At 34.6% G+C, this 26,758-nt stretch overlaps 1 protein-coding gene across 1 annotated transcript; it reads right to left on the bottom strand.

Moving 5' to 3' along the window:
• Positions 1-23,887: 23,887 nt before the first annotated feature.
• On the bottom strand, positions 23,888-25,970 carry LOC124917190 (probable indole-3-acetic acid-amido synthetase GH3.1). The gene is made up of 3 exons (XM_047457673.1): positions 25,651-25,970; positions 25,458-25,559; positions 23,888-25,253 (listed from the first exon to the last, which is right to left on the bottom strand). The coding sequence occupies exons 1-3, from the start codon at positions 25,968-25,970 to the stop codon at positions 23,888-23,890; spliced, it is 1,788 nt and encodes a 595-aa protein (XP_047313629.1).
• Positions 25,971-26,758: the final 788 nt, after the last annotated feature.

The raw sequence follows: 26,758 nt of genomic DNA on the forward strand, positions 1-26,758 counted from the left end.
AAAAAAAAAAAAAAAAAAAAAAAAAACTAAAACTTTAAGAAGGCCTTTAAGTTTAAGCGTTCTAAAAATCTTCTAAAAATGGTTGTAAGTTGTTATCAATCTTCTAATTCAAATCTTCTAATTCAACTTCTCGATAAAAATTATTTGAAATACAATTAAGTCTTAATTGCTAGTGTTCTAGACTATTTTGTAATTTAATTGTAGGATGATTCCTATGATGATTTATAAACTTTCTAGTGGAGCATAATGCAATAATTTATATTCTAATTTGTCTAATTCTGAACTAAAATTCTAAATCTGTTGGATCATCGTCTTCAAGCGAGGAAGAAGATGATCCGTAGAAGAATTATAAAACTCTTTTAGAACTCGTTAAAATCATTTATAGATCACTGTTTTGAGTACTAAATGATTTCACAAAAATAATATAAAATATCCAACAATCGGGTTAATTGAAAACAATCTATATTTTTTAGTTTGACAAAACCAAAAATATAAGCAATGATGAAGAATGTCCTACACTAGCTTGGTGAACATACTATATTTTGGGAATATTTAAGTCTATTTTATCATTATTCCCAACTTGTAGTATATATAAAATTTGTCCGCAACTCAAAATAAAAATATTTTCATGATCCTTACATTAAATATGATATTTTGATATGCTAACTTGAATTTATAGAATACTTTCAGGTTGTAGCTCAATTTTTCCCTACCATCCTATAGGTATGAGTTCTATTTTAAATATAAATTTCTTACCTTATCAAATACCAAAACATAAAAATATGACTACCGAGGTCTTTTCCCACATGTAACTAAACCACTGAACTAGAGAACAAAATTTCGGTACTCTTTCCTAGTTTCTGATGAAGCAAACTAGGTGGTGATTCATAAAATGAAAAATTGAAAACCAGTCACGGATGATGATCTTAGAGATGAACTCACTTTGAGTTTGTCTCTCAATTCATAAATCCATTTGGCATTCTTAGAAACAAGAGGCCCGAGTGCAATTGCGACACATCGAGTTTAGTTTCTTGGTAAAACTAAAAGGAGACCATTCCAAAAAAAAATGTGTTACGCTAGTGTTCATGACCTGGAGTTTACATGAAGAGCAACCTAACATTCATGGTCTAGGACATGTAGAGTGACTATGTGTTCATAACATTAGGTTTACGTGAAGAGCAACCTAGCATTCATGGTCTAGGATTTACGCGAAGAGTAACCTAGTGTTCTTGACCTGGGATTTACATGAAGAGAAAAATATCATTCATTGTATAGGATTTACGCAAAGAGTGACACATTGTTAATGACATGGGTTTACATGAAGAGTAACATAACATTCATGGTCTAGGATTTACACAAGGAATGACCTAGTGTTCAAGACATGGGTTTACATGAAGAGCAACTTAACATTCATGGTCTAGGATTTATGCGAAGAATGAGTCAATGTTCATGGCCTAGGTTTACAATTATGAATTTCAACATTGCCTCATAATATTAAAAAACTAGGTTTTACACAATGACTAGGATGAGACACAAAGCGTTCAAAAGTAGGGTTTAAGCAATGAGATTTTGAAACATTCCCGATTGATGTGCTAGGGATTTACCATGGGATTTCAAAAATTCTCTTAGCATGAACTAGGGATTGGGCATGTGTAGAGCTTGGATATTTCATATCCATGCATGATGGGGAATATTACAAGATGTCGTAGTGATTCTTAGCTTGAGCTAGAGTAATTGAATACATAGTTTGAAAAATGACTATATTATAAATTAGGGTGATTGAATGCCCCTAATCCGGACTAGGGTGATTTAATGCATGACTCAATAATGCCACTAATCTGAACTAGGATAATTAAGTGCATGGCCTGAAAATGCCCTAGTGTGAGCTAGGGCGATTTTGTGCATGACTTTGAGAATGTTTTTAGTTTGGACTATGGTAATTGAGTGCATGACATTGAAAGTGTCCTTAGTCTGGACTCTAGTCCATTCGATGCATGAATTAGTTAATATAGAAAGACTTTGATCATTTCGTCCATGTAGTTATCTTTATATCAATACATTTTTAGCAAGTTAAGGCTTTGGGAAACGTTTTTGACTGTTTTAGAGAATATTAATTTTACTTACCTTTCTTTTTCTCAATACAACAGGTCATTAAAAGTAAAATTTTAATCCTATACAAGTAATCACTTAGAATTGATTATTTTACAAACAGATTTTTTTAGCTCAAAACTAAATTTTGTCTTTTTAAATCAAGCACTTGCCTTTGGATGAGTGTTTTGGAATTTTGTTTACTTTTGTATTTTTGTTTATTTATAGAGAAATTATTAAAACTCTCTACATGAGTGAGCTTATACCAAGGATATTTAGTAGAATCTATACATTTGTATTCAAAACAAAATAATTGAAAGACACAAATGATGATTTCAATATCTCAATCACGGAGAGTATTTTAATAATCGGGGTGTATCTAGCAGAATTAGTACAGCTAGTGAACACTCGATGGTGATTTCAATGCATCAACCTTCACGGAAGAATCTTTTCATTTACTTTTTTAGTATTATCGGTGGTGAATTTTATGGAGATTGTCAAACTCTGTTTCGAAGTAGTCATTGATTTAATAGTTTTAGTCTTAATGCTTATTTGTTACATGTTATCCTTGTTTATTTGGATGAAAATGGATCGTAGTCATTTCTTATTCTTAAATGAAAAGGTTTTGGTGTGTTTTAATCGGACGTAAAGACTAGGTTGTCTACATATTCCTGTTTCAGAGGAATTAAGTACAGATGTAGTTCGTTGAATGGAAAGAATGATTTGGAAAGTACCATTAGCTACCATCGTAAGGTATTTTCATGTTTACAATTAGAAGAGATCTTTAGTGCACTAACCTAAGGTTTTGATGTGGATAATTTCGAAAATTCTCATAATATGAACTAAGAAACTTGATGCATAATTTTAAAAATGCACTTAGTGTGAACTAAAGGACTGATGTACGTGAAAATGTTAATGTCGAACTAGAAGTTTGTAGGTATGAATTTGAAAGTATTCTTAGTGAACGACTAAGTTTAATTCATGCATTTTCTTGAAAACCTCCCCTAATATGAATTAGGGGGTTTGATGTATGTGTGTACGCATTTAAAACGTATACCTTGAAAATGCGTGATTTTTCGAAAAGGAAATAAATATTTTTAAATAAATTAAATATCTCTTCGAAATCTTAAATTAAATCGGGACATTAGTTTAAAATTAGTTTCTGAGTTACCTAATTTTTCTTACAAAATTAATAAAAAAAATATTTTTGGCATATAAAACAATAACTTTTGTGAAATTAAATGGAAAATGTATAATATACTTTACACTTATTTTAATCTATTTATTTGTTGAATACTAGCCTGTATAAAATATACAACTTTTGTCTTACGACGAAATCTAAATAAAATAATAATTATTTACATTAAATAATATTAAATAATATGTTTGTGAGGATAATAATTATTATTTACATTAAATTATTTTTTATGATAATAATAATTATTTACATTAAATAAACTAATGACTTTAATATTAAAAAAAATGAGAAAATAAAGGAGAATTAAAAATTTATTATATTTATAAATTGATTTTAAGAGTATAAATAAATAAACCCAGAAATTTTGGAATTTTTATAAATAATTTGAAATTAAATATTAAAAATTGAACGTAAATGAAATAAGAAAATTTATCTTTGATAAAAATATTATTATTAATGGTTTTAAAAAAGATTAATTGTTATAACATCAAATTCAATAAAGTTTATAGTGTTGGCTTGTATATTTTGACATAATTGTTATAACATACCACTAAATGAGCATTTTGTTCTGCAAATAACCGAAAACATCCATATAAAACAACTTACCTTAATTTACTTATGCATGGTTGAATCAACAGGTACAACTCCGTTTTTGCCTTCAACTTCAACAACCATGTTACACAAGATCATCCTCTCTTTCATCCTTGTAAAAATAAGACAAAAAAAAAGTATTAGGTTACCAATGAACGGAATCTGTATACTCCGATCTCGCAATAATTGTTAAAGAAAGTCGACATTGTAACTATTAAGAAATATGAGAAGATCTTTTAGAGTTTTACCTAGTTATCAAACGCTTCATTCAGACACTTTGTGAAGACGATTAAAATCAGAAAAGAATATGAACACTCTCTTGCGGATCTGGTTAACTCGAATCTGCAAAAAGAAGACAAAAACTAGACGGACGATTTGTAATAGAGAAATCGCAGATGTATAACAACAAATTGCTACACACTTCAAGGGATCCAATGTTGAATTAACATCATTCTAAAGACCACAAAGAAATTTGTTAGGATCGGGGACGCCCTTGGAGGACCGGGGGTGTTTTCCGGTTTTAGGGTGACCGCTTACAACACAACACACAAACTGGTGATAGTCCGGTTAGAGACTAAAACCGTTCTCAGCACTACACAACCTGTCACAGACTCTTGAACCGGGTTCAAGGGCGGAAATGTCTGTTTCAGGTTGAAGCAACGTTTGCGACTTTTAGATGATGTTTAAGAAGGAGGCTATTTAACGGAGGTGAGTGACCGGTTTTGGAAGTATGATTGGTTTGTGGTTTACGGTAAGACAGCGGGAAATGAAAACGAATGAAAGAACACAAGACACGGAAATTTGTTTATGGATGTTCGGAGCAAACCCTCCTACGTCACCCCTTCTTCTCAGGTTATGAGAAGGATCTCCACTAACTCTTTAGAGTTACAGTTACACTTCCGGTCGAGCCCAACTTCGCTACTCGCCGGTTACACCAAACTCACACTTTGATGTAATACAACTACTCAACACAATGTCACACGAATGACTTCCGGTTTTGGGCAAACCGGTTTTACAATATAACACTGTTTATCTCTCTAGAATTTAATGCTTTTACAACTCATTAACTATTTCTGAACTTCTTCGAACTGCTTGTGCTCACAACTGCTACTGCTGCACTGCATTGAATGAAGACGATCCATCTTCCTTTTATAGCTGAAAATAGCTAACGGCTACTTTCTTCTCTCTCTTCTGGATTGGTTGATCGTCATCACGCCTGTTTGCAGAAAGGTTGCTTACACGCTTCAATTTCCTCAACACCTGGCATTCATGCAGGTGACTCTGAACAAATGATGACATAGCCGGTTTTCAGATTGTTACACGTGTTGAACATCCGCTTCCGGTCGTCAGCATCGGATCAACAAGGCATCATTGCTTTCCTCCCATGCTTCTGATCGGATCCAATCTTCTTTTATTCTTTCAAGACACGTTTCTTCCGTCATGGTACGTCACTCTTAAGATTTGAATCTTCTGACTTTTGATCTGTACTTTCCGGTTTCTGTGTCTTGTGCATTATGATCCGGTTGGAGTGTAATCTTTTGTTCTTCGTTAACCGGTCGCTTTGAGAAGGTGAAGCCGGTTCCTGTGACCCTTTAACCTTGATCACTTGAAGCCGGTTTCTTTGAAATGGTAGCAACTGGTTCTTGACATAAGATTTCCGGTTCCGGTTTGTTAAGTACCTGCACATGAGATTTAACTTCTGTTTAGTTTGTCTGGCCGATTCCAAAATTAATCTACTTAATTTTTCTATCAATTTCTCCCTTTTTGATTATTTAGAATAAATATTCAAAAATTGTAATGTGTGGCCGGTTTTAAGAAAATTAACTTACTTAATTTTTCTATCAATTTCTCCCTTTTTGATTATTTAGAATAAATATTCAAAAATTGTAATGTGTGGCCGGTTTTAAGAATATGAGTTCAATTGCTTTGAGAGAAACGTGTTTGAAAAACATGAGTTTGATTTTTTTGATAAGTGTATGTTTTTGAAGAAAAATAGGTAAGATTGTATGTTTGAAAAACATAGAAAATATGTTTGAAAAACATAGGAAATAGCAGAGTAACCGAGTTCTGAAACACAGTAAAGCATAATTGTTCAAAAAGTAGTTATAGAAATAAAGTTTAGGGCTTGGATGATCCCCCCTTGTCTTGCTCTTTTTCCAGTTCTTTCTCCAACCGTCTTCTTGCTTCTTCTTGCCGTGCTCTGTGTTCTCTGGAGCGTCTGTCGGCGTCGATCAGCACACCAGCCCACACACTTGAATGACCGGTGACCTTTTTCTTAAGGTTGAAGTTGGCGCAAATTGGTTTTGGCGGTGGAGGAGGTGGAACAGTCAGAGGTCTGAAGCTTGGAGTTGCTGCAAGTTCTCCGGTTGTCCTTCTTTTCCGTCTGTTGAGTTCCTCCGGATCTTCTTCTTCTTCCTCATCAAGCGGTTCCGCATTTAACGCAACCGGTTCGGCTGTTTTCAGTTCTGCCCGCTTCATCACGTTTTTAATGGCACTTCGTTTCTTCTTGTTCTTGTTCCTTGTACTCATGGAGTGGGACGATTGACCCTGTACCGGTTCCTGAGCGTTAGCCTGCTCCTCTTCATTGCATTGTTGGGCAAGCTCATGGTCTTTATCTTCAAGTTCCTTCTGTAGCCGTTCTCTTTCAATCTCTTCTTCTTGCAATTTCCGTGCGGTTTCAGCATCCTTTTCGATTTGAGTTTGGGTTGAGCCGACTTGTACCTTGGACATTTCCCCGATTTGAATTGCCATTGCTTGCAGCATGTCCAAAAGTGGGGCGGTTGCAGCTTTGACGGACTCGGCAATCATGGCTTTAACAGTTGTTTGCATTGTCGTATCCATCATGATTTGTAGAGAATTTACCACTTTATCTTCAGCCACTGAAATTCTTTTGTCGGTTACTGCTTTAAAGTTCCCAAGGCATGAATCCGCTGTTTCCACCACTGCTTGCTTGATTTGATCGATGTCCAGAGCTTTAGCCGGTTGAGAGGCTTCTTGTTCCAGGTTTTCAGAGGTGCCGGATGTTTCACCAGTTATGAAGAAGGGCTTACTTTGAAATAGCTCAGGATTGTTGAATTGACGTTGGCAAGTATCCCACCATTTCTTGTCAAGACGATCGAAATTACGTACAAGCTTTTCTCGTACCCCAATAAATCTTTCGGCCATCTTCATTTCAATCGGTTCTAGATTCTTTCCTTGGATTTCTTGAAAGGCATTCTCAACTGCCTGTAACCGAACGTTTTCAAGGATTACCGGAGCTTTGGAAAACGCCGGTTGGATTAGATTGGTGTTGGCTAACTCGAGTGCCATCTCTTCTAGCTTGACAAGTGCGTCCCACTGCATGTTTCCACTAAAACCTGGAAGCATGTCGGATAATTTAGTCTCGCATCGAAGCTTCACCCACCGGAGATATGGAGCTAGCGCTTCACTTGCGCCTTTGTTCATGTCTTGAATAAATTCATCAAATAGCTCATTCTCTTGCTCTATGGTGTATTGATATTCGTCTCCGGTTGTGGCTTCAGTCTGAGGGTCGATTTGCAATGTGCCCGTTCCGGTTTCAGTTGTTTCTTCAAGAAGAATCCCTTTGCCTTTATCTGCCTGAGTGGGACCTTCTGGAGCTGTCTTGCCTCCTGCGGAACCGGAAGGTTCCCGTTCTTCAATGTTTTCCTCCTGAGCCGGAGGTGCAGTTTCTGTTGACTTGGTCGTCTCATCGACCGGTTGAACTTCTGTTGGATCAGGTATTTCAACCTGATTGCCTGGCTTCCGACGACTTGAGACATCGTCCTCTTCGGTTTCTCTTGTGATCTCCTGGACCACATTCTGAATTGCTTCTGAAGTATTCAAGCCCACATCGGCTAATACCTCTTCGGCTTGCTTGCTTGGAGACTTGGAGGTTGCAGAGTGAATATTTCCCTCTGCCTCCTCCCTTGAACTTGGAGATTCTTTCCTTGGAGACTTGGAGGTTGCAGAGCAAACTTTTATTATTGTAACTACTTAATTTTAAAATAACATTATATAATGAGTTGAGTTAGCACAATTGAACAAAGTTACAACACAAATTTTGTAGATATTCATTATGGACCGTGTTTAGTGTTTAATGACGCATCTTGTTTAATTAAAATTTTGCCTGTCAATAGTATATTAATACAACAACAACCACGACACAAACATTATATATAATGTCTCGCGTTTATTAAATTTGGTGTTGAATTTAAAATATAAAGTGTTATTAGCCTACTAGTTGGTTAAAAAGTTGTATTTGTTTTGTTAGTTGTAAGTTCGAAACATACCTATATCATTTTTAATTTAATTTTTAACCGTTTTAAGTTTATTGGCAGTTCAACCTAGAATCCGACCCAAATATCAACTACTCTCACATATATATCCAAATTAACCATAACTCTCACCTCGACAATCCGGACACTTTCAAAATTAAGCATCATTATATATATAGAGATTAGTTAGTTAAAATGTCTCGCATTCATCAAATTTGGTGTTGAATTTAAAATGTAATGTGTTATTAGCCTAGTTGGTTAAATAATTGTACTTCTTTAGTTATATTGCGAGTTTGAAACATATCTATATCATTTTTAATTTTATTTTTAAGTTTATAGGCGGGTCAACCCAGAATCCGACCCAAGTATTCATTTATTTTCACATATATATTCAAATTAACCGCAACTCTCAATCCGGGAATCCGAACACTTTTAAAATTAAGCATCATTATCATTATAATTATAATTATATATATATATATATATATATATATATATTAGGATAAAAGTTTAAAATTAAAATTGTGTTGATGATTCAACAGTTAGATAACTTACCCAAATTTAGGATCATAATATATATTATATTTATTTTTTTATTTGACTAAATTATTAAGTTTTTGAACAATTATTTTGAACATAAATATATATTAGGATGAAGCAATTTGTCATATATATATATATATATTATTTTTTAAATATATTTTATTTTAATATTTATATAATATATTTTTATTTTATTTTAATGTATAATATTTAAAATAAATTTTATTTTATTTAAATTATTTAATTTAGTATGTTTACTTTTAATCATATATATATATAATATTTATAAAATTAAATAATTTATAAATTTAAATAAAAATAGTGTAATTTGAGAATGTGAACGAATGAAAATATAAAAATAATGATAAAATAAATAAAAAATCTCATTTTTTTGGCTAACAATCCTATCATCTCAGAAAAACAATTGTTACTGAATATTATTTTATTAATTTAAATTTAAATTATACACATATTTTAAACTCAAATAAATATTATTTAAATTAAATATATATGAGAATATATTGATATGCTTGATAAAATAAAATGATTTTAAATAAATTTATAAATATTGTTTTATTTTTTTTTTCGAAAAATGGTTAAAATAATTTTATTTAGATTCTCTTATTTTGCTATTTGATTATAGACTTATCTCTTTCATTTTCCTATATCTTTATTTTCCGGCCTTTATGAATTTTATGATCTTCTTCCTTAGGCAAATCACATTTTGAGCTTGCATGTTGAAAGGTATTGCAGAAAGAGCATTTGTATGACCTTCACTCATAAGTGATTTCCATATCAGTATGTTTTTTTTTCTGTCTACTATTGTATTACTTTTCGGTAGCGTGTTTCTAGGATGCACCTCAATGTTAATTATAGTAAATGATAAGTACTCTCCTCCTTCAGTAATTTGGTCCATGTATAATGGTCTACCCAATAAACCTGCAAAATGACTAAGGACTTTAAAATTGTAAATATGTGCAGGTATGTTCCAGATCTTGAACCATATTTGTGTAATTTCCTTTGGCTTAGTCAATAGGTCCAAGTCTTCAGACCATTTTTCCAACTTCATACAGTTGGATCCTATATATGTATGCATATTTCCTAAAATTTCCTATAAATTAGATCACTTCTTGAATTTAAAGAAATATAGATCATGGACATTTGTTGAAATCTAGACCTTCATAAATCAACCCCACCTTTAGGAGTAGGTAATAATTAAGGAATCAACCATGGCTACCAATCTTCATACAATCACCACACGAGCTATGATGCACTAAACGACGTGCAAGACCTATCAAAATATTCACAACAGACCCAACTACAAAGATGCAAAGCCAAAATACTTCATTTTCAACGGTTGACCTAGAAATGCGTCCAAAGCCCGAAGAAGCATAAACTGAAGTACTTGAGAACAATATATGAACGAGAAAGTGGTGACACTAGGGTGCACCAAAATTGAAGAACTATATACCGAAATATTCATAGAATGATGATGATCAATGTTGTACAAGCCTCAAACTGTCAATCACCGTCTATGATGCGAGACGAACGACGAAAGTTCGATATAAGGTAAGGAAGTCAACTAATAACAACTTAGACTTTAAATGAAGATAAATTCAGTTATGATGCTACATTGTGCACCCACGACCTATCAAAATGACAACCAAAGAGTTAGTTACACAAAACGACCCTTTGTCCTAATTTTAGAGCAATAAAAACTAGGAATTCAATAAAGAAAATTACAAGTCCAACACTTAGAAAAAACAACAAACAACCTTATACAACAGTTAAAAAATCCAACAAAGAATACCATACAACCAGCAAGCAAGCATTCATTCCTATCTCACCTTAAACATTTCTTCATTTGTGACTTAATCAAACAAAATCCCCCATCTTTGACAAAGCTCTCAATTTTTAATAGTGATTGTAGTTCTTCTCCATGTGTGAATAAGAGATAGACCATCAATAACCATATTATTCCAAACTTGATCTTCATTTCTCTTTGTTCTAGTGAAAACTCTAACATTTCTCTCTATCCAAACATGATACACAAAGCATTCATAAAAGTATTTGAATAAATTGGCTTTAAAGGAGTTTCATTTAGTCTTTGAAAGCATTGAATTTTTAATACCACTCCAATCAACTAAGAGAGTTTTTAAGCTGAAATCGTTGGCTAACTTACCCCAAAGAACTTTAGTGAAGTCACATTCACCAAATAAATGAGAAACCACTGTCAGAATTGATGCATAGGAAAAACCAGTGTTAGAGATAGTCATGAACCCGCTCAAACGATCTCTAGTCATCAACCTACCTCTATAAACCAACCAAAGTATAATTTGATATCGAGGTATTATCCTAGAAGATCATACGCAACGTTTTTTCCTTAAGATCGAACACACTGCCATGCCAAACTGGAATTAAAATTGATATTGATCTTAACCTTCCATTCATGCACATCAACCCTTTCATGGAGAGTAATACGGTTGACAGCCTGAAGTATTCTTGCCCCATTCGAATTTAACCTTAGAATATATTGCATTGGCCTTCCTTAACATCACGCACAGTAGCCAGCTGCTGCACTCTTCTTATTCTTATGTTTCTGGTTTCATAACTCTTAAAGAGGGAGGCTCATTCGAACCACAGATCATACCAAAAGAGTGTGCCTCTCCCATAGCCAAATCTGATATGATATAATGATCATGCACTCTATTTTAATTTCAATATCTTGCATGTCTTCCTTGAACTTGCACGTCCAGACGCTTCTTTCAACTCTCAGGAATTTTGAATGCACTCATTTGACCCAAAGTGAGTCTTCCTTTTTTTATTCTATCGCCCAGAAGTGTTTATAGATTAACGCTTTATTCTATTATGTGTAGTTTTTGATACCAAAGCCCCCTTCTTTCTTGAGTTTACAAACATCATCCCATTTCAGTTTCTTGCCTTTTTTTTCCTTGAGTGTCCCATATGAAATCTCTCATAAGCCTATCGAGATCTTTCATAACCATCTTATGAATAACAAGTTGTTGTTCCCAAAAACCATTGATGCCCATAATAACCTTTGTGACTAGTTTAATTCTTCTAGTGTATGATAGACTCTTCGAGGCCCACCCATTCATTATTTTCTCGACCTTCTTTGATTCCAAGAATGTTAAAGATATTCTCCTTAGGCATGTCATCGATGCCTCCATAAACAACAAGACTCTTCTCTTCATTAATGTATAGGCCCGTGATATTAAAGAATTGATTAAGAACTTCCTAAACGGTATTCATGGAATCCACATCCGTATTCGCTTCAATAAATAGATTATCTGCAAAACAAACATGGGTAATTTGTTCCTCCAAACAAAAAGGATGATAGATATATGACTTACTCTTCAATATCTTCTTAAAGATATAGTTGAAGATTTCCATAAATAAGACAATGATATATGAGGATAAGGGGTCCCCTTGCCGCCGTTTTTGCTTTTAAAGAATCCTTCATGAACACCATTCACACTTACAATGAAATGGGTGGACGTCATGCACTGCATAATCCACTCCTCAAAAACATTAGAAAAGATATAAACAATAAAAAATCTTGGATAACATCCCATCGAATGAAATCAAATTCTTTCATAATGTCAACCTTAATAGCAATTCTAAGTGTAATTCTCTTCCCATCATATTCTTTTAAAAGACCTTGCATAAGGAGAATATTATAAGAAATAGAACGACCAAGAATGAATGTTGACTGCCCATGACTAACAATGGAAGAGATAATATTTTTAAACCTATTAACAATGAGCTTAGAAATGATTTTGTAAATACCATTACATCATGAGATATGACGAAAATCCTGTATCCTTTTAGGAGTAAATCTTTTAGAAATAAGAGTAAGGATAGTCACATTCTATTATTTTAACATTCTCTTATACTGAAAAAACTCCCGCATCCCATTCATCACATCTTTGCCAACAATACTCTAGTTACTCTTGAAGAAAGCTGCGTTAAATCCATCTGGCCTGGAACTTTTATCCTCATTAATGGGGAAAACCAACTGCCTAATCTACTCTTCAGTCACCATTTCAATCAGCCTTTCACCATCCTGAATTCCAACCCATTTCAACCTGATCCTTTTGAGATATTCAATGTTGCTGGAATTGTTTTTCTTGATACCAATAAGTTCCTTATAAAATTTGATAGCCTCCTCATGCACCTGTTACTGCCCAACAACCACTCCTCCATTGCCCTTTCCAGTCTAACCACCCGATTCTGCATATTTCTAGACGAGCATTTCTTGAAAAATAATGTCGTATTTTTGTCCCCTAATGACATCCAGTTCTGCCTTGATTTCTACTTAGTGAAGCATTCCTCGCAAGAAATGAGCGCTCTAAATTCAACAAGCATAGTTTTCTCCTCTTACATAAATTCATTTACATCATTTCTACTAAGCATTTGTTTTTGAACTTCTTCCAACTTTCCTCTAGCCTCGACAATCCTGATTGAGATTCTACTATATTTTACACTATTAAACTTGCAACTAAAATTTTTAGCAATCTTAGCTTCTCGCTAACCTGAAACATCAAGGTTCCATTAATATGAGTAGCCCAGACATCCTCCAAAATGAGTATGAATCTGCTATCATTCATCCAAAAGTTGGAAATTTTGAAAGGTTTTTTGACCCTCTCCTCTTTGTCCCAGTTTAATTTAATCGGACAATGATCAAATATTCTTGGATTTAAAACATGGATATGGATTTTGGGAAATTTAGCCACCCAAACATCCTTAACGAGACCCCTATCAATCCTGCTTCTTCTCACTTGTTTACTACCCCAAGACGAAGACCAAGTGAAAGGATTTTTAGAGTTCGTGGGTTCCATACAACCAATACCTTTTATGCATTCATTTAAATCAATCATCCCTTGAGTTATTCCAGTATTAAGACACCACTCTTGTCTGAACCTAGTTGTATTAAAATCACCCAAGACAACCCACGACCTACTGTCATCAATGTTGTTCTTCAATATCTCCCAAAGTTGTTTCCTATTGCATTCTGAATTATCCCCATAGACAACCACACCATATAATTTCCCAAGAGTTCTCCTACAAAAGACTTCAACCATAATGACTTGTTCCTTGTTTAGTATCTCCTTTACTTCAATTAACTCCTTATTCCAACACACCCAAAGTCTGTCTATTATAGCATTAAAATTATGCACAAATTCCCACTCATTCGCTAAACATAGTCTGCCAATTCTATCAACATTTCTGAGTTTGATTTTAGTTTCCAAAATCCCCATTACCGTACTTTTATGCTTCTCATTAACCTTTTTCACTTCCATACATTGTAGATGGTCAATGAGTATTTTATTGTTCTAGGTGACAATGTTTATTAATGTTAAAAGGTATTTGATTCCCGACTTTCTTCCTTGTACCTTCTCCTACTCATTTTTTGTTTTTCTCTTTTCTTTGCCCTTGCTAATTTTGTACCATCATTTGATTGAACACTAATCTTGGGCTTTGTGCTCTAGTAGCCGGAGATTGAATGATTTCAAATGTTAGAGTCTGACTTATTAGATTAATACTCTCACTTGATATAGAAGATGAAAAGCTGAAACTCCTCCCTTCATTCATCATCCTTCTTGCTATTCTGAATGTAATGGAGTTGTTCAAGTCAGGATCATCATCTTCTATAATTGGATCAATTACATCTGAATCTTCCTTACTTTCACTAGTTGTTGTTTTGTCTCCTTTACCCGTCTGATTACTCCCCACTCCTTCCTTATTCCTCCTTTTATCCTTAGATCTCCCAGTAGCAAGCACATTGAACCTGTTACTTTTAACTGTATTTTCCTTCCTTCTCCTTTATCCCCTATCTCCTTATATTTTCAGCTTTCCCTACAGTCCGTTCCTTATCCATTACTTTATTCAAATCAGACCCCGAATAATCAACCCTAATCGGTCTACTACACCCCTTCCCGCTCATCTTTTCCCCTTCTTGTCCAACATTTCTAGCTATATTTGTTTTCATCAATTCATCCCCTATAACCTCATCGCTGTAACCTTGATCAATAACATGTTCCCTTCTTAATATATCTTTTCCAGTTGTATCATTTCTAACCCTTTCATCAACTAGCTTAACCCCTTGCTTTTCCCCTTTTCCACCCTAATCATTAGATTCTTCTTCACCCAAACCCTGATCATCAATTCCTTCTTCACCTAGACCCTTCTCATCAGCTTCAACTTCACTCAAATCCTTCTCATCTTCAATTCTAGTCAGCTCGTCCTTATTTAGATTACCCTCACTTTGTACAATCATCTCATCAAAACTAACTCCATAATCCCTGTTATTGTGAACTTCCCCTAAATTCTTCAAATCTCTAATTTTTTCATCTTTTTTATCCTCTACCCTTCTTTACTGTCAACCCTTTCATCCTCATTTTACTATGTTTGAATTTTTTCCACCTTTCTCTGGACAATCTTTGGATTGAGTCCCCCTTTAGAACATTTATTCATTGAGTGCAGAAATGTCTTAATATTTGTGCATTTATTAGGTCTTTATTCATAATTGATAGCAATGTTAAACAGATTTCCCAATCTGTCCACAAATTTCAACCCCCGAGAAAGAGTGCTTTCTTGATGAATTTCAACATACTATTTTCGTGGATGCTTTATTGTTTCCATCAATAGCTAGATCGAATCGTAGCGCCTTTCCCAGAAGGCTGGCAAAATAAACAATGTCCCTACTATTACAAAATTGAGGAGGAATATCCCTCGAATTGCAGCGGCTTTCCCAAAAGTCTGGCAAAATAAACAATGGCCCTACTATTACAAAATTGAGGAGGAATATTCCTCAAAGTGACCCAAATATGCTCTAGCTCTGGAAGCTTCTTATTTAGGATCACTCATTCCTTCCATTTGCACAGTTTAAAACACTTATTTGCAAAAAAAAAAAAATCCATCTGCATAAACCGTCTGGATGTCACTATCCTACAAAATTGTAAGAAATAATATCCAAAGTCATTGACCGTTAGCTTCTGCAATCCTTCCTTCTCCCATTGTTTGAAAACCTGATCTTTTACCACTTTGAATGACACATTTGAACCTCCATAAAAATGGCCAACAGTAATAGAATCCCAATTCCTGACACATAATCCTTCAATCTCAACAGGAATTCCAAACCGGAACGGATAATTGAGTGTTGAAACCATTCAATCTCAGAAGCATCAATATGAAGCTTTGCTATATTAAAATTAGATGCTCCATGCCACACATTATTGTTCTGCCAAGTCTTATTAGGAACCGCACGAATTGGAACAACTTTGGTTTTAGAACATTTCCCAAACTCCTTTAGCATTTCAACTGACCATGTCACGACCTTTACATACTCCTCCTTGCTGAACATGTTTCAGTCCTGGAGACAATGTATATTAAATTGGATTCCAAGGTGAGTTCTACGTTCCTTTTCCATCACTAGTTCCTACTTCTGAACTTGTAGAAGAAACTTCTGAATCTGATTTCTCATTCCCGCCAGATTGGCAATTTCATTTTTCCCATGAACACTTCTTCATCTACTCCTGAATCTTGTGCAGTAGTTTCTTTAGTAGTTCCAAAAACCTTAGCTTGATTAGGACAATTAACAGTATTACCAACATGACTATAAGAAAACAGGTTTATATCAGCCCCATCTTCATCCATACCACCTGTTTTCTCAACAGTAACCAAACCTTCAAGAATACTAGTACCACCCTTTTCCTTTCCAGTAGTCAATCTTGCAACAACCCTATCAACAACTGTACCATCCTTTTCCTTACTAAGTCTAGCCTTTTCCTTAAATAATTTCTTAAAACTAGGACCAACATCATCTTGACCAACATTAGTACCAACCACACCTGTACAAATCATAGTAGAACCCACCAAAGAACCAACTACATCAGGCTTAACCAGTAGCAACAACAAAGTCGAATCCCATTACAATTGTACCAACCACAGTAAATCCCACCACAGAACCATACACATCCGAATCTTGACCAATAGCAACAGTAGAACTAGTTCCCACCTCAACTGTACCGACCACATCATAACCCATCATAGAGCCAGCCACATTAAAACCAACATCACCTTGGCCAATAGCAGTAGTAGAACTAGATTCCACTACAGCCTTATCAACCACATAAGATCTGTGATCAACTGCTACCATATTGTGACTAAAAACAATAACCAAGCTAGCACTAGAACCATCCCCAACATCAGTAGCAACCTTTTCCTTCACAATAATCTCAACCAAATCAGGACCAACCCTAAAACTTTGACTGGTGGCAGTAGTAGAACCAGAACCAACAACATCCTTATCAACTATAGAAGATCTATGATCAACAACAACTAAGTTAGTACTAGAACCAGCCTCTATAGTCCTATGACCAGCTGTAAAATTATGACCAACAACAAAAAAAACCAATTTTAGTTTGAACAACAACAACAGTTGTAGAACCAGCAACAGTAACAACCTTTTCCTTCACAATAATCTCAACTTTTGGAGTTTCTTCAGCATCCACTAATATTGGGGCATGGATAGAGATCCCATATTCCCCAAACTTAGTGAAAACAACTTCAGTTTTCTGCTCTAACCCTTCTTCGTATTCAAGCACACCCATAGCCTCAGACTCCTCATCCTCATCTCCAATTTTAACTCTAGAATCCATCACTTTAAAGAACAACCCAATTATGTATTCAAGCCCAACTTCCAGACTATGCCTCAAAACCTGATAACCAATACATTCCAGGAACAAATTTTGCTGAATGCCAATAGTACAAAGGGTAGCACTATATTGTTGAACAACAATATCCCATTTATAAAGGTATTGACTCCAAAACAATTATAATTTAATTGAACATTGTATGTTGACCTTAAGTTTTGGAATTATTTTAGGTTTTCCATACTATACTAGTATCGTTTCTTCTCGACATCTACATTTATTTTCTTGCAAAAGACTATAAAGTAGACGCATGTTCATAGACACAGATCATGAGTAATCGGATAAATTTAGGTTAGGGCATAGGTAGAAGAGGCTTAGATGTTAGGATTTGGATCCCTCAAATCTAACCTGCTTGAAGCAACCTACTTGAAACGACCTGTAAAAATATAAAGAAAAGAAAATCACAAGAAGACACATATTTATAGTGGTTCACTCAAATGAGCTACATCTACTTCAGCCGCCACCAGATTTCACTATGAAAAAAAATAAGGAATACAGAGTTTTTTCCACACAGTTTATCTCTCTAGAATTCTATCTTATCAATGTAAATCCTTAATAATAACATATTTATAAGGTAATATTCAAGTAATAAAATTTAAATATATCTTGGTCAGGCCCAAGCCCAAACTAAATATAAAATCAATAAACTTTAATTAACTATTGTAGAGTTTATTATAAGTGTAGGCTTCATAACTCAACAATCTCCCACTTGGAGACTATCTTCATCATCTCTCGATCGGTAGCGGCTCTCCATCCGATTTCTTAACGAAGAAGACCAACTGAAGTTGCACACAACTTTAGTTTCTTGTTTGTCACAACTTTCGTCAGCATATCATTTGGATTCTCACTCTCGGGAATCTTCTAAAGAGATAAAACTCCATCTTCTAAAGCTGATCGGATGAAATGATAACAAACTTGTATATGCTTTATTCTTCCATGATAAACTAGATTCTTTGCCAAATGAATGACACTTTGACTATCGTATCACAACACACTTCCCTTGTAGTCTTGACATAATTCTCGTAAAAAAGGTTGTAACCACATATTCTCCTTAGTTAGCAGCCTCTATCACAACAACATAATCTACCTCACAACTAGAAAGAGCAACAATCTTCTGCAATTTTTAATCCCAACTGCTTGCAGTACCTCCCAGAATATAAATGTATCCTGTTGTGCTCTTCCAACTATCAATATCACCACCATTATCAGCATCAACATATCCTCCAAACTCATATTAGACTTTCAAAAACATAAAGAGAAACCCATATTTCCTTTTAAGTATTGTAGTATCCACTTTACTACTTCTCAATGTTGTCTACCCGGGTTGCTCATGAATCTGCTAACAACTTCCACTACATGTGCTATGTCTGGTCTTATACAACCATCGCATACATAATACAACCAATGACAGAGGCATACAGAACAGTGGCCATGTAACTTTTCTCCTCCTCTGTTGAAGGCGACTAATCTTTAGATAGTTTGAAGTGACCAGTTAAGGGTGTAGTAACTGGTTTTGCATTATACAAGTTGAATCTTCTAAGAACATTCTTCACATATTCTTCTTATGAAAACTTGAGAACTTCTTTATCCCTAAAAATTCTCATCCCAAGAATTTGTTTTGCAGCACCAAAATTATTCATTCCAAACTTTTCAGACAACTCTTTTTTTAAATTGTTAATCTCATACAAGCTTGCTCCAACAATTAACATGTCATTAACGTAGAGGAGCAGAATAATATACGATTTATCAAACCTCTTGATATAACAATAATGATAAGCTTCACACCTCAAAATATTGTTACTTTTCATGAAGCTATCGAACTTATTGTATCATTGCCTTGGAGTCTGTTTCAAACCATACAGACTCTTCTGAATCTTACACATAAGCACATATTTTCCTTTGATTTTAAGCCTTGTAGTTGTCTCATTTAAATCTCTTAATCCAAATCACCATGAAGAAAAACAATTTTGACATCCATTTATTGAAGAAAAAAATCTTCTTTCACAACCAAACTCAAAATAGTTCCGATTGTCATCAATTTGACCAACGGATAAAAGATCTTATTGTAGTCAATACCTTCTTTTTGTTGAAATCCTTTCACAACCAACATTTCCTTGTAACTCATAGTTTTATCATGTTCTTCTTTAATCCTGAAGATCCATTTGTTGTGAACTGTTTTCTTTCTATTTGGTAGCTCAATGAGCTCCCAAGTTTGATTCGACATCAAAGAGTTCATCTCATCTTTCATTGCAGACTCCCACTTAACTGATTCATTAGATTGTATTGCTTTTTCGTAGCATTCAAGTTCACCTCTATTTGTCAACAAGATATAGTTCAGATATGAGAACCACCTCTCGACTGGTTTTAGATTTCTTGACGATCTTCTCAACTATATAATTAGTGTATGCTGATTTGCCTTTGGGGTCACTTTCTCAACGATTTCATCTTCAACAATACATTGTCTTATTCGACAATTGATATATATTCAGCTGAAAAATCTCTCAAATTGATTGTCTCTTCCAGTTTGGAATCACCATATAATGTTTTCCCAACACAATCTTTATAGAGAACATGTTCATTAGATAACGTTTTTGTTACGAATGATCTTCTGATTTTGATTATCCCAAAATCAATAACCAAACTCGATATCACCATAACTAATGAAAAAACATTTATTATACTTTGGATCAAGCTTACTCCTATCACATTCATTAATATGAACATTTGATAAACAACCAAACACTTTCAGATAAGAAAGGTTTACCTTTTATTGCTACAAACTTTTTCAGGAATTCTGAATTCAAGAGGAACAGAGGGTCCCATGTTTATCAAGTGGGCATCAATGTTCATAGCTTTTGCACAGAAGGTTTTAGGTAGTCCTGCATACAATATCATGCTCCTAGCATGCTCGTTCAATGTTCGATTCATCCGTTCAACTACTCCATTCTCTTAAGGCGTTTAGGGAACAATTTTTACCATACTGATCTCATTCACAACACAATACTCTCTGAAATATGAACTGATGTACTTGCCTCTGTTATCGGATCTCAAATATTTAACATTCTGATTTGTTTCATTTCCAACTAAGCCTTTCACTTTTTGAGAATAAAAAATACTTCAAACTTTTGCTTCATAAAGTAAACCCATACTTTTCTTGTCGAATCATCTATAAAAGTGACATAGTAATATGATCCTTCAATAGAAGAAACAGATGTAGGTCCCCACACATCAGTGTGTACCAACTCTAGCATTTCTTTCTTGAGTTCCTTATCAATCTTTAAGAAACTCACCCGTTTCTATTTTCCAAGAATGCAATTTTCACATAACTGATGTTCAACAGACTTCAGTTCTAAAATCTGTCCATTATTTAAAAGAATTTTCATCCTTTTTTCGCTCATATGCCCAACCTACAATGTCATAGCTCACTGTTCTTCGAGTCATTGACTACAACTACAATTGTTTCTCTACAAGCTGAAGTCGTGTATAATGTTCCAGTTTTGTGACCTTGAGCAACAATTATTGCCTATTTAGTCACCTTCCACGCACCATTTCCACAATTAAAAATGTGACAGTCTTCATTAAGTTGTGTAACATAAATTAGATTTCGCATTAAACCTAGAATGTGCCTCACATTATTAATCTTCCAAACAGAACCGTTTTTCATCTTCAATTTGATGACCTCCATGCCAACAATATCCAATGGCTCACCATCTACGAGATAAATTTTTCCACAGTTTCTAGCCACATAATTCTCCATTAATTCTTTGTGGACAGCAGTGTGGAAAGATGCTCCCGAAATCAAAACCCATGAATCTATCGGGCTATAAATAGACAGAAGTAACGCATTAATGTCAATTTCTGTAACTGCGTTAGCTACATCAATTTTATCATCACCATTTCTCTTATGTGCTTTGTAGTTCCTCTTTAAGTAACCCTACATATAACAATTCCAGCAATCAAATGTCCGCCTAGACTTGGACTGACTCCTCCTATTCCTCAACATAGATCTACTCGTATCTCGGTTGAAATTTCTATCATTATGTATGTCCCCTATTTTCAACATTTAGAGCAGAACTTTTGAACGTTTCACCAGAATCAATTTTATGAACCTCTTTAACAAGAATTTGATCTCTAACTTCAATAAATTTCAATTTAAAAGTTCCAATAGAGTTACTAATTGTTTCCATCATATGTTCCCTACTATTTTGTAGAGATGCTAATAAAATCAGGGCACTAACTTTATCCCCAAAATCAATCTCAATAGATAATAGTTGATTCACAATTGTATTAAATTCGTTCAAATGAGTAGTGATAGAAGTACCATCAACCATTTTTAAATTAAAGAGTCTTTTCATTAAATGTACATTGTTGTTAGTATATAGTTTCTCATACATATCATAGAGAGCTTTCATTAGACCCATAGTGGTCTTCTCCTTTGCTACGTTGTGAGAAATAGTCTTGGATAACATCAATCAGACAACTCCCAAAACCTATCTATCAAGGAGTTTCCATTCATCTTCATCCATCTTTTCAGGTTTCTCACTCAAAAGAACATAAAAGCTTCTTTTCATAGAGATAATCCTCAATCTGCATCTTCTAGAAGGCTAATCTGTTCCATCAAATCTTCCAATCCCATGTCCTATACTGTTCTCTCCTTCCATCGTTTCAAATACTCGAATCTAGCCTAGTAGCTCTAATACCAGTTGTTAGGATTTGAATGCCCCAAATCTGACCTACTTAAAACGATCTGTAAAAATGTAAAGAAAAGAAGAACACAAGAAGACACATATTTATAGTGGTTCACCCAAATAAGCTACATCCACTTCAGCCGTCACCAAATTTCACTATGAAAAAGAATAAGGAATACAGAGTTTTGTCTCACACTTTATCTCTCTAGAACTCTGTTGTATCAATGTAAACCCTTAATAATAACATATTTATAAGGTAAACATTCAGGTAATAAAATTTAAATAAATCTTGGTTAGGCTCAAGCCCAAACCAAATACAAACTTAATAAACTCTAATTTACTATTGTAGAGTTTATTATAAGTGTAGGCTCCATAACTCAACATTAGACACATGCGGTGATGGTAAAATTCGTTTAAATTAAAAACGTGTAAAATGTCGTGTTTTCAAAAAGGCCAAAGATTTCGGAGTAGAGACCGCTCAATTTTTAGTGGACGTTGTGTGGCATAACGCCGATGATTTTCTCCACACGTAACCAAGCACTAAACCCAAAAGAATATCTTAAAACTTCTTCCCAAATTTCTCACGTACGTACGCATTGCTTTGATAATTGTTATTTTCATGTTCTCATCTCATGCTTAGGTGAGACGACTCTCGAGTGGATCGTTTTCTCAACTCGTTTGACAAGATAGAGAGGAAGGTAAGAATCGAGAATTAACAAATCAATTAAATTTTTGGTGGTGTGCTCCTCTCGAGTGCATCACTCGTCATTCTCTTTTCGACACCCTCAAAAAACAGCCCACATAGTGTAGGTGTCGATTTTTGGACGTCCATTCGATAAGTCGGTTAGACGACAATGCATGCAGACTATTTTGATTTTTTACAAGCATACAAGTGAGATTAAGTGGGGTGATGCTAACTCTCTTGATAATAAGTATTTAATCGTTTGGATTGATATGTCAAATATGACATACGTGAATTGTTCGGTCAATATATATTCTTATTATTTTTTGATGAATTTTTTTTTTGAGTTTCGTTAATGACAATCCATATTCATTAGTTTCACTTATATTTAAAACGTTTTAAATGCGAATGAACAATTTGAACATCTTAGAAATCATTTTTGTCACTTAAGTTATCATAGTATGATGATATATGATCCCACCAAAGTGGTCTAGTGAAAATAGACTTAATAGATTAAAAGTAGTAAAGTGTCCCTAGTTATTCTTAATTAAAAAATAAAAACAAATACCGTGATTCATTTATTTTGAAAACACAAATATAAGTAATTTTTTATAATAAAAAAGTCTTTGTGCAATATTTAAACATAACTTATTTTTTAGTTATAGGTCTTGTTCGGATTGAGGTTTTGAAAAAATAAAGAGAGAGAAAAATGTAATGATTGGTGATAATTTTGAGAAGGTAATAATTATTTTTGATAAAAAGACTTAAATGATATTGATATATATGAACAAAATAAAAAATAATAATTTAAAATAAAAAATATTTTAGTATTTTGGTTAATAAAATTAATGATTATAATTATAATTATAATTATATATATATATATATATTTATATATATAGAGTGAGAAACATATGACATTACACCAGAGTTAAAATATATATTATATATTTATTTATATATATATAGAGTGAGAAACATATGACATGAGACAAGAGTTTCCGTTTTATTTTCTTCCATGGTCTTCTCTCTTGGTGCCCAGCTTATTTGGTTGGTCTTTATTCTTTTACTTTTACATCTTCTAGTTATCACTTTTCAGGTCGGGTGGGTCGTCGTTCGGGGCTCCAATAAGGCAAACCCGTGCTAAAATGAGTCGAGATTACCCGCGAACCGAGGAGCTCCATGATTGGTGGGAAAGTCACACATCTCGGAACCTTATACTGATTGATGGACGCACCTCTAGAAATAGCATAATCCATTAACTCCTCGAACGTACCATTCTTCACGACCCGAATTTCAAGTGGGCCAATCGAGTGATCCGCGACCCGACCCTGCCTGTAAACCGAGTTCATCGACTCTTCCATGGCAAGGCAACACCGGTCCAAAAGTTCCTCACTCGGTGGGTCAAACGGGTCCTTTACCATGAGTTCCCAATAAATCACATAATGACCCGGTATTGTCTTGGTGTCCGTATGGCTCGTGTACTCCACAACAGTGGTGTTGAACTCAAACAACAACTCGGACGCGTTCTCGATTGCGGTTTGAAGCTCGGCCTCGTTTGTCTTGTCTGAGTCTATACTGAGGAGCACGTCTTTACGCCTGATGAACTTGAACTGAGGAGCTGAGTTGTGGAAACCGGTTACCCGGAGAATGTCCCCGACTCTGTATCGGCATAGTCCGGAGTAAGTAGTGACCACGAGCTCGTACTCTTCTCCGACTAGAACGTCGGTTAAGTCGACGAGCCGAGGTGAGGAATTGTTGCATGGGAGGAACTCGAAGTAAGCCATGTTCGGCATGATCGTGTAAGATACCTCGGACGGTTTCGACAAGGGATTAAGGTTAACCCCAAAATAGCATTCCGAGGAAGCGTACATAGTACACGCCATAGGAAGACCGGCGCTGTAGAACTCGAGTGTCGGAACATACTGAGCCATGGCTCCGGTCACGATGACATCAAGATACTTTGTATTAGGCCAAATCCTCGCGATAATTCCTTTCCATTTCTCTCCTTGGCATTCTTTGACTATAAAGCTTGCCAATTCAGGACTAGGTCTTAGAATGTCAGACATGACGAGTCTGAGTCCTTCATCAGTGATTCTAGGATCAAGGATCCCAGATGAGATGTCGGACGCCAGCTGTTTCCAGTTGAGCTGAAAGAACTTGATGGCGCGGATGAGGCCGGAGGCGAAGACCGCCCCCAACCGGAGGACTTCGAGGCGGTTGAGGAGACCGCAGAGCATCTGAGTGTACATGCTTTGGAAGGAGTCGATGCAGAGGATGGCTTCTATTGGGCTTGTTATCACGTTGTAAGGATCTTGTGGTTGGTTCTTGAATTGCTCGCTGTTGTAGTAACTGGTGAGGACTGGCCTTACCGGTAAGCCTCCAGGTGTTCTTGTTTCGGCTTTTGTGAAGTAAAAGTAAAGTCCCTTTCCTTTGTCCAAGCCGGCCACATATCTGTCATGCATGCATTACAAGTCCTAAGGTGATGTAAGATAATAAAAAAAGAAAAAGAAAAAACAAGACTAAAAGTTAAATAATGCCATTGATATATAACCCTAATCATAATCAATATATATTTACAATAATTAGCTTTTTCTTTTCTTTTTTCACTTCAATTAATCCTCTTTTTGAGGAATGATGATGTCAGTTTTATCTTACAGGTTCATGATAGGAACGAGGAGATTGTAGAGTTTCTGGCGGCGTTCCAGCTCTTCGTGGATGGTAGGCATAAGCTTTCTCTCTCCTGCTGAAGTTCCTGAACTGTAAATTAATCAAGTAAATATATAATTAAGATTGAAGAAATAATTAATGTCATTCCATTTATAATTAATATATAATTAATATTTAAAACCTTGTAAGGAACTCGGAAATGGGAAGAGAGCATAAAATTGGGGAGCGATCACCGTTGAAAATACGGTGAATGTACGGTTGTAGATCCTCGTACGTAACAATGGGAACCATGGACTTGAAGGTTTCTCTGTCGGTCGCCCCATTCAGGTCGAATCGTTCCAGATACTCGGTCTTAGCATTTCGGCTTAGGATCTCGCACAACACCTTTTCTTGGATATTGTCTGTGTTTCTCGTCATTTTTTCCATCGACTCAAGTTCTTTCGCATCTTTCTCGTTCGCCGGTTGGCCGAGTGGAGATGACTTCAGGCCGGAGATTTCCATGTCAAGTATGTGTGCTTGTGTGTGAGAGAGAGAGTGTGAGATAGTGAGAGATTGAAGAATGGCGTGGTTTTTCCAAGACGATGAGGATGATATATATAGTAGTAAGACTAATTTGGATGCTATTAATTAATTAATTATATATTTTATAATTATTTTATATAATTTTTGTGTTATTTTCAATTTTATTAATTGTGTGTATAGATTATTTAAAAATTAATATTCAATTTTATAAATTAACTTATCAAACTCAAAAAAAATAAAAAAATACTCTTTTTTTAAAATATATATTTTTTATATATAATTGTAGTCCTAATTAAATAATCAACAATTGAACAAAATAATTTGAAAATAATCCTAAATAAGTTATAATTATACCATATCAATTCAATAATCCTTTCTATGTTATTAATTATTATTTTAAGATTTATTTAAGTAAAATAAAATATGTTTTTCTAATCTTTTTGTTTAACTATACTAAATAAATAAATTTTAGAATTTGGATATATTTTATATTTTTAATGTTGAGAAACTGATACATGCATGTGACAAATTAAGCAAGCAAAAACATTTGTTGGTCCGAGAGGGTGTCTGCAATTAGGGTACATGGGAGGCCCACAATATAAGTAAAAAGGGACAGGTGGGGCCAGTGTGTATGCCAGGTCAGCAATGTACAGAAGCTTGTAGTGATTTTTTTTGGTTTTACCAGATTTTATCCAAAATTCTAATCATCATCTCAACATCAATTTTATTATTTTTTTTATCCATTCAATATCAAAATTATCCAAATT

This window comes from Impatiens glandulifera, unplaced genomic scaffold (assembly GCF_907164915.1).
Source record: "Impatiens glandulifera unplaced genomic scaffold, dImpGla2.1, whole genome shotgun sequence".
Lineage (NCBI taxonomy): Eukaryota > Viridiplantae > Streptophyta > Magnoliopsida > Ericales > Balsaminaceae > Impatiens > Impatiens glandulifera.

Bases quoted from the DNA above. Each gene is read 5' to 3' on its own strand.
- LOC124917190 (XM_047457673.1), bottom strand. From the start codon at position 25,970: ATGGAAATCTCCGGCCTGAAGTCATCTCCACTCGGCCAACCGGCGAAC. The intron at 25,560-25,650 runs GTTTTAAATATT...ATTAATTTACAG, and splicing joins ATTTCCGAGTTCCTTACAAG to TTCAGGAACTTCAGCAGGAG. The intron at 25,254-25,457 runs GTAAGATAAAAC...CATGCATGACAG, and splicing joins CTCGTTCCTATCATGAACCT to ATATGTGGCCGGCTTGGACA.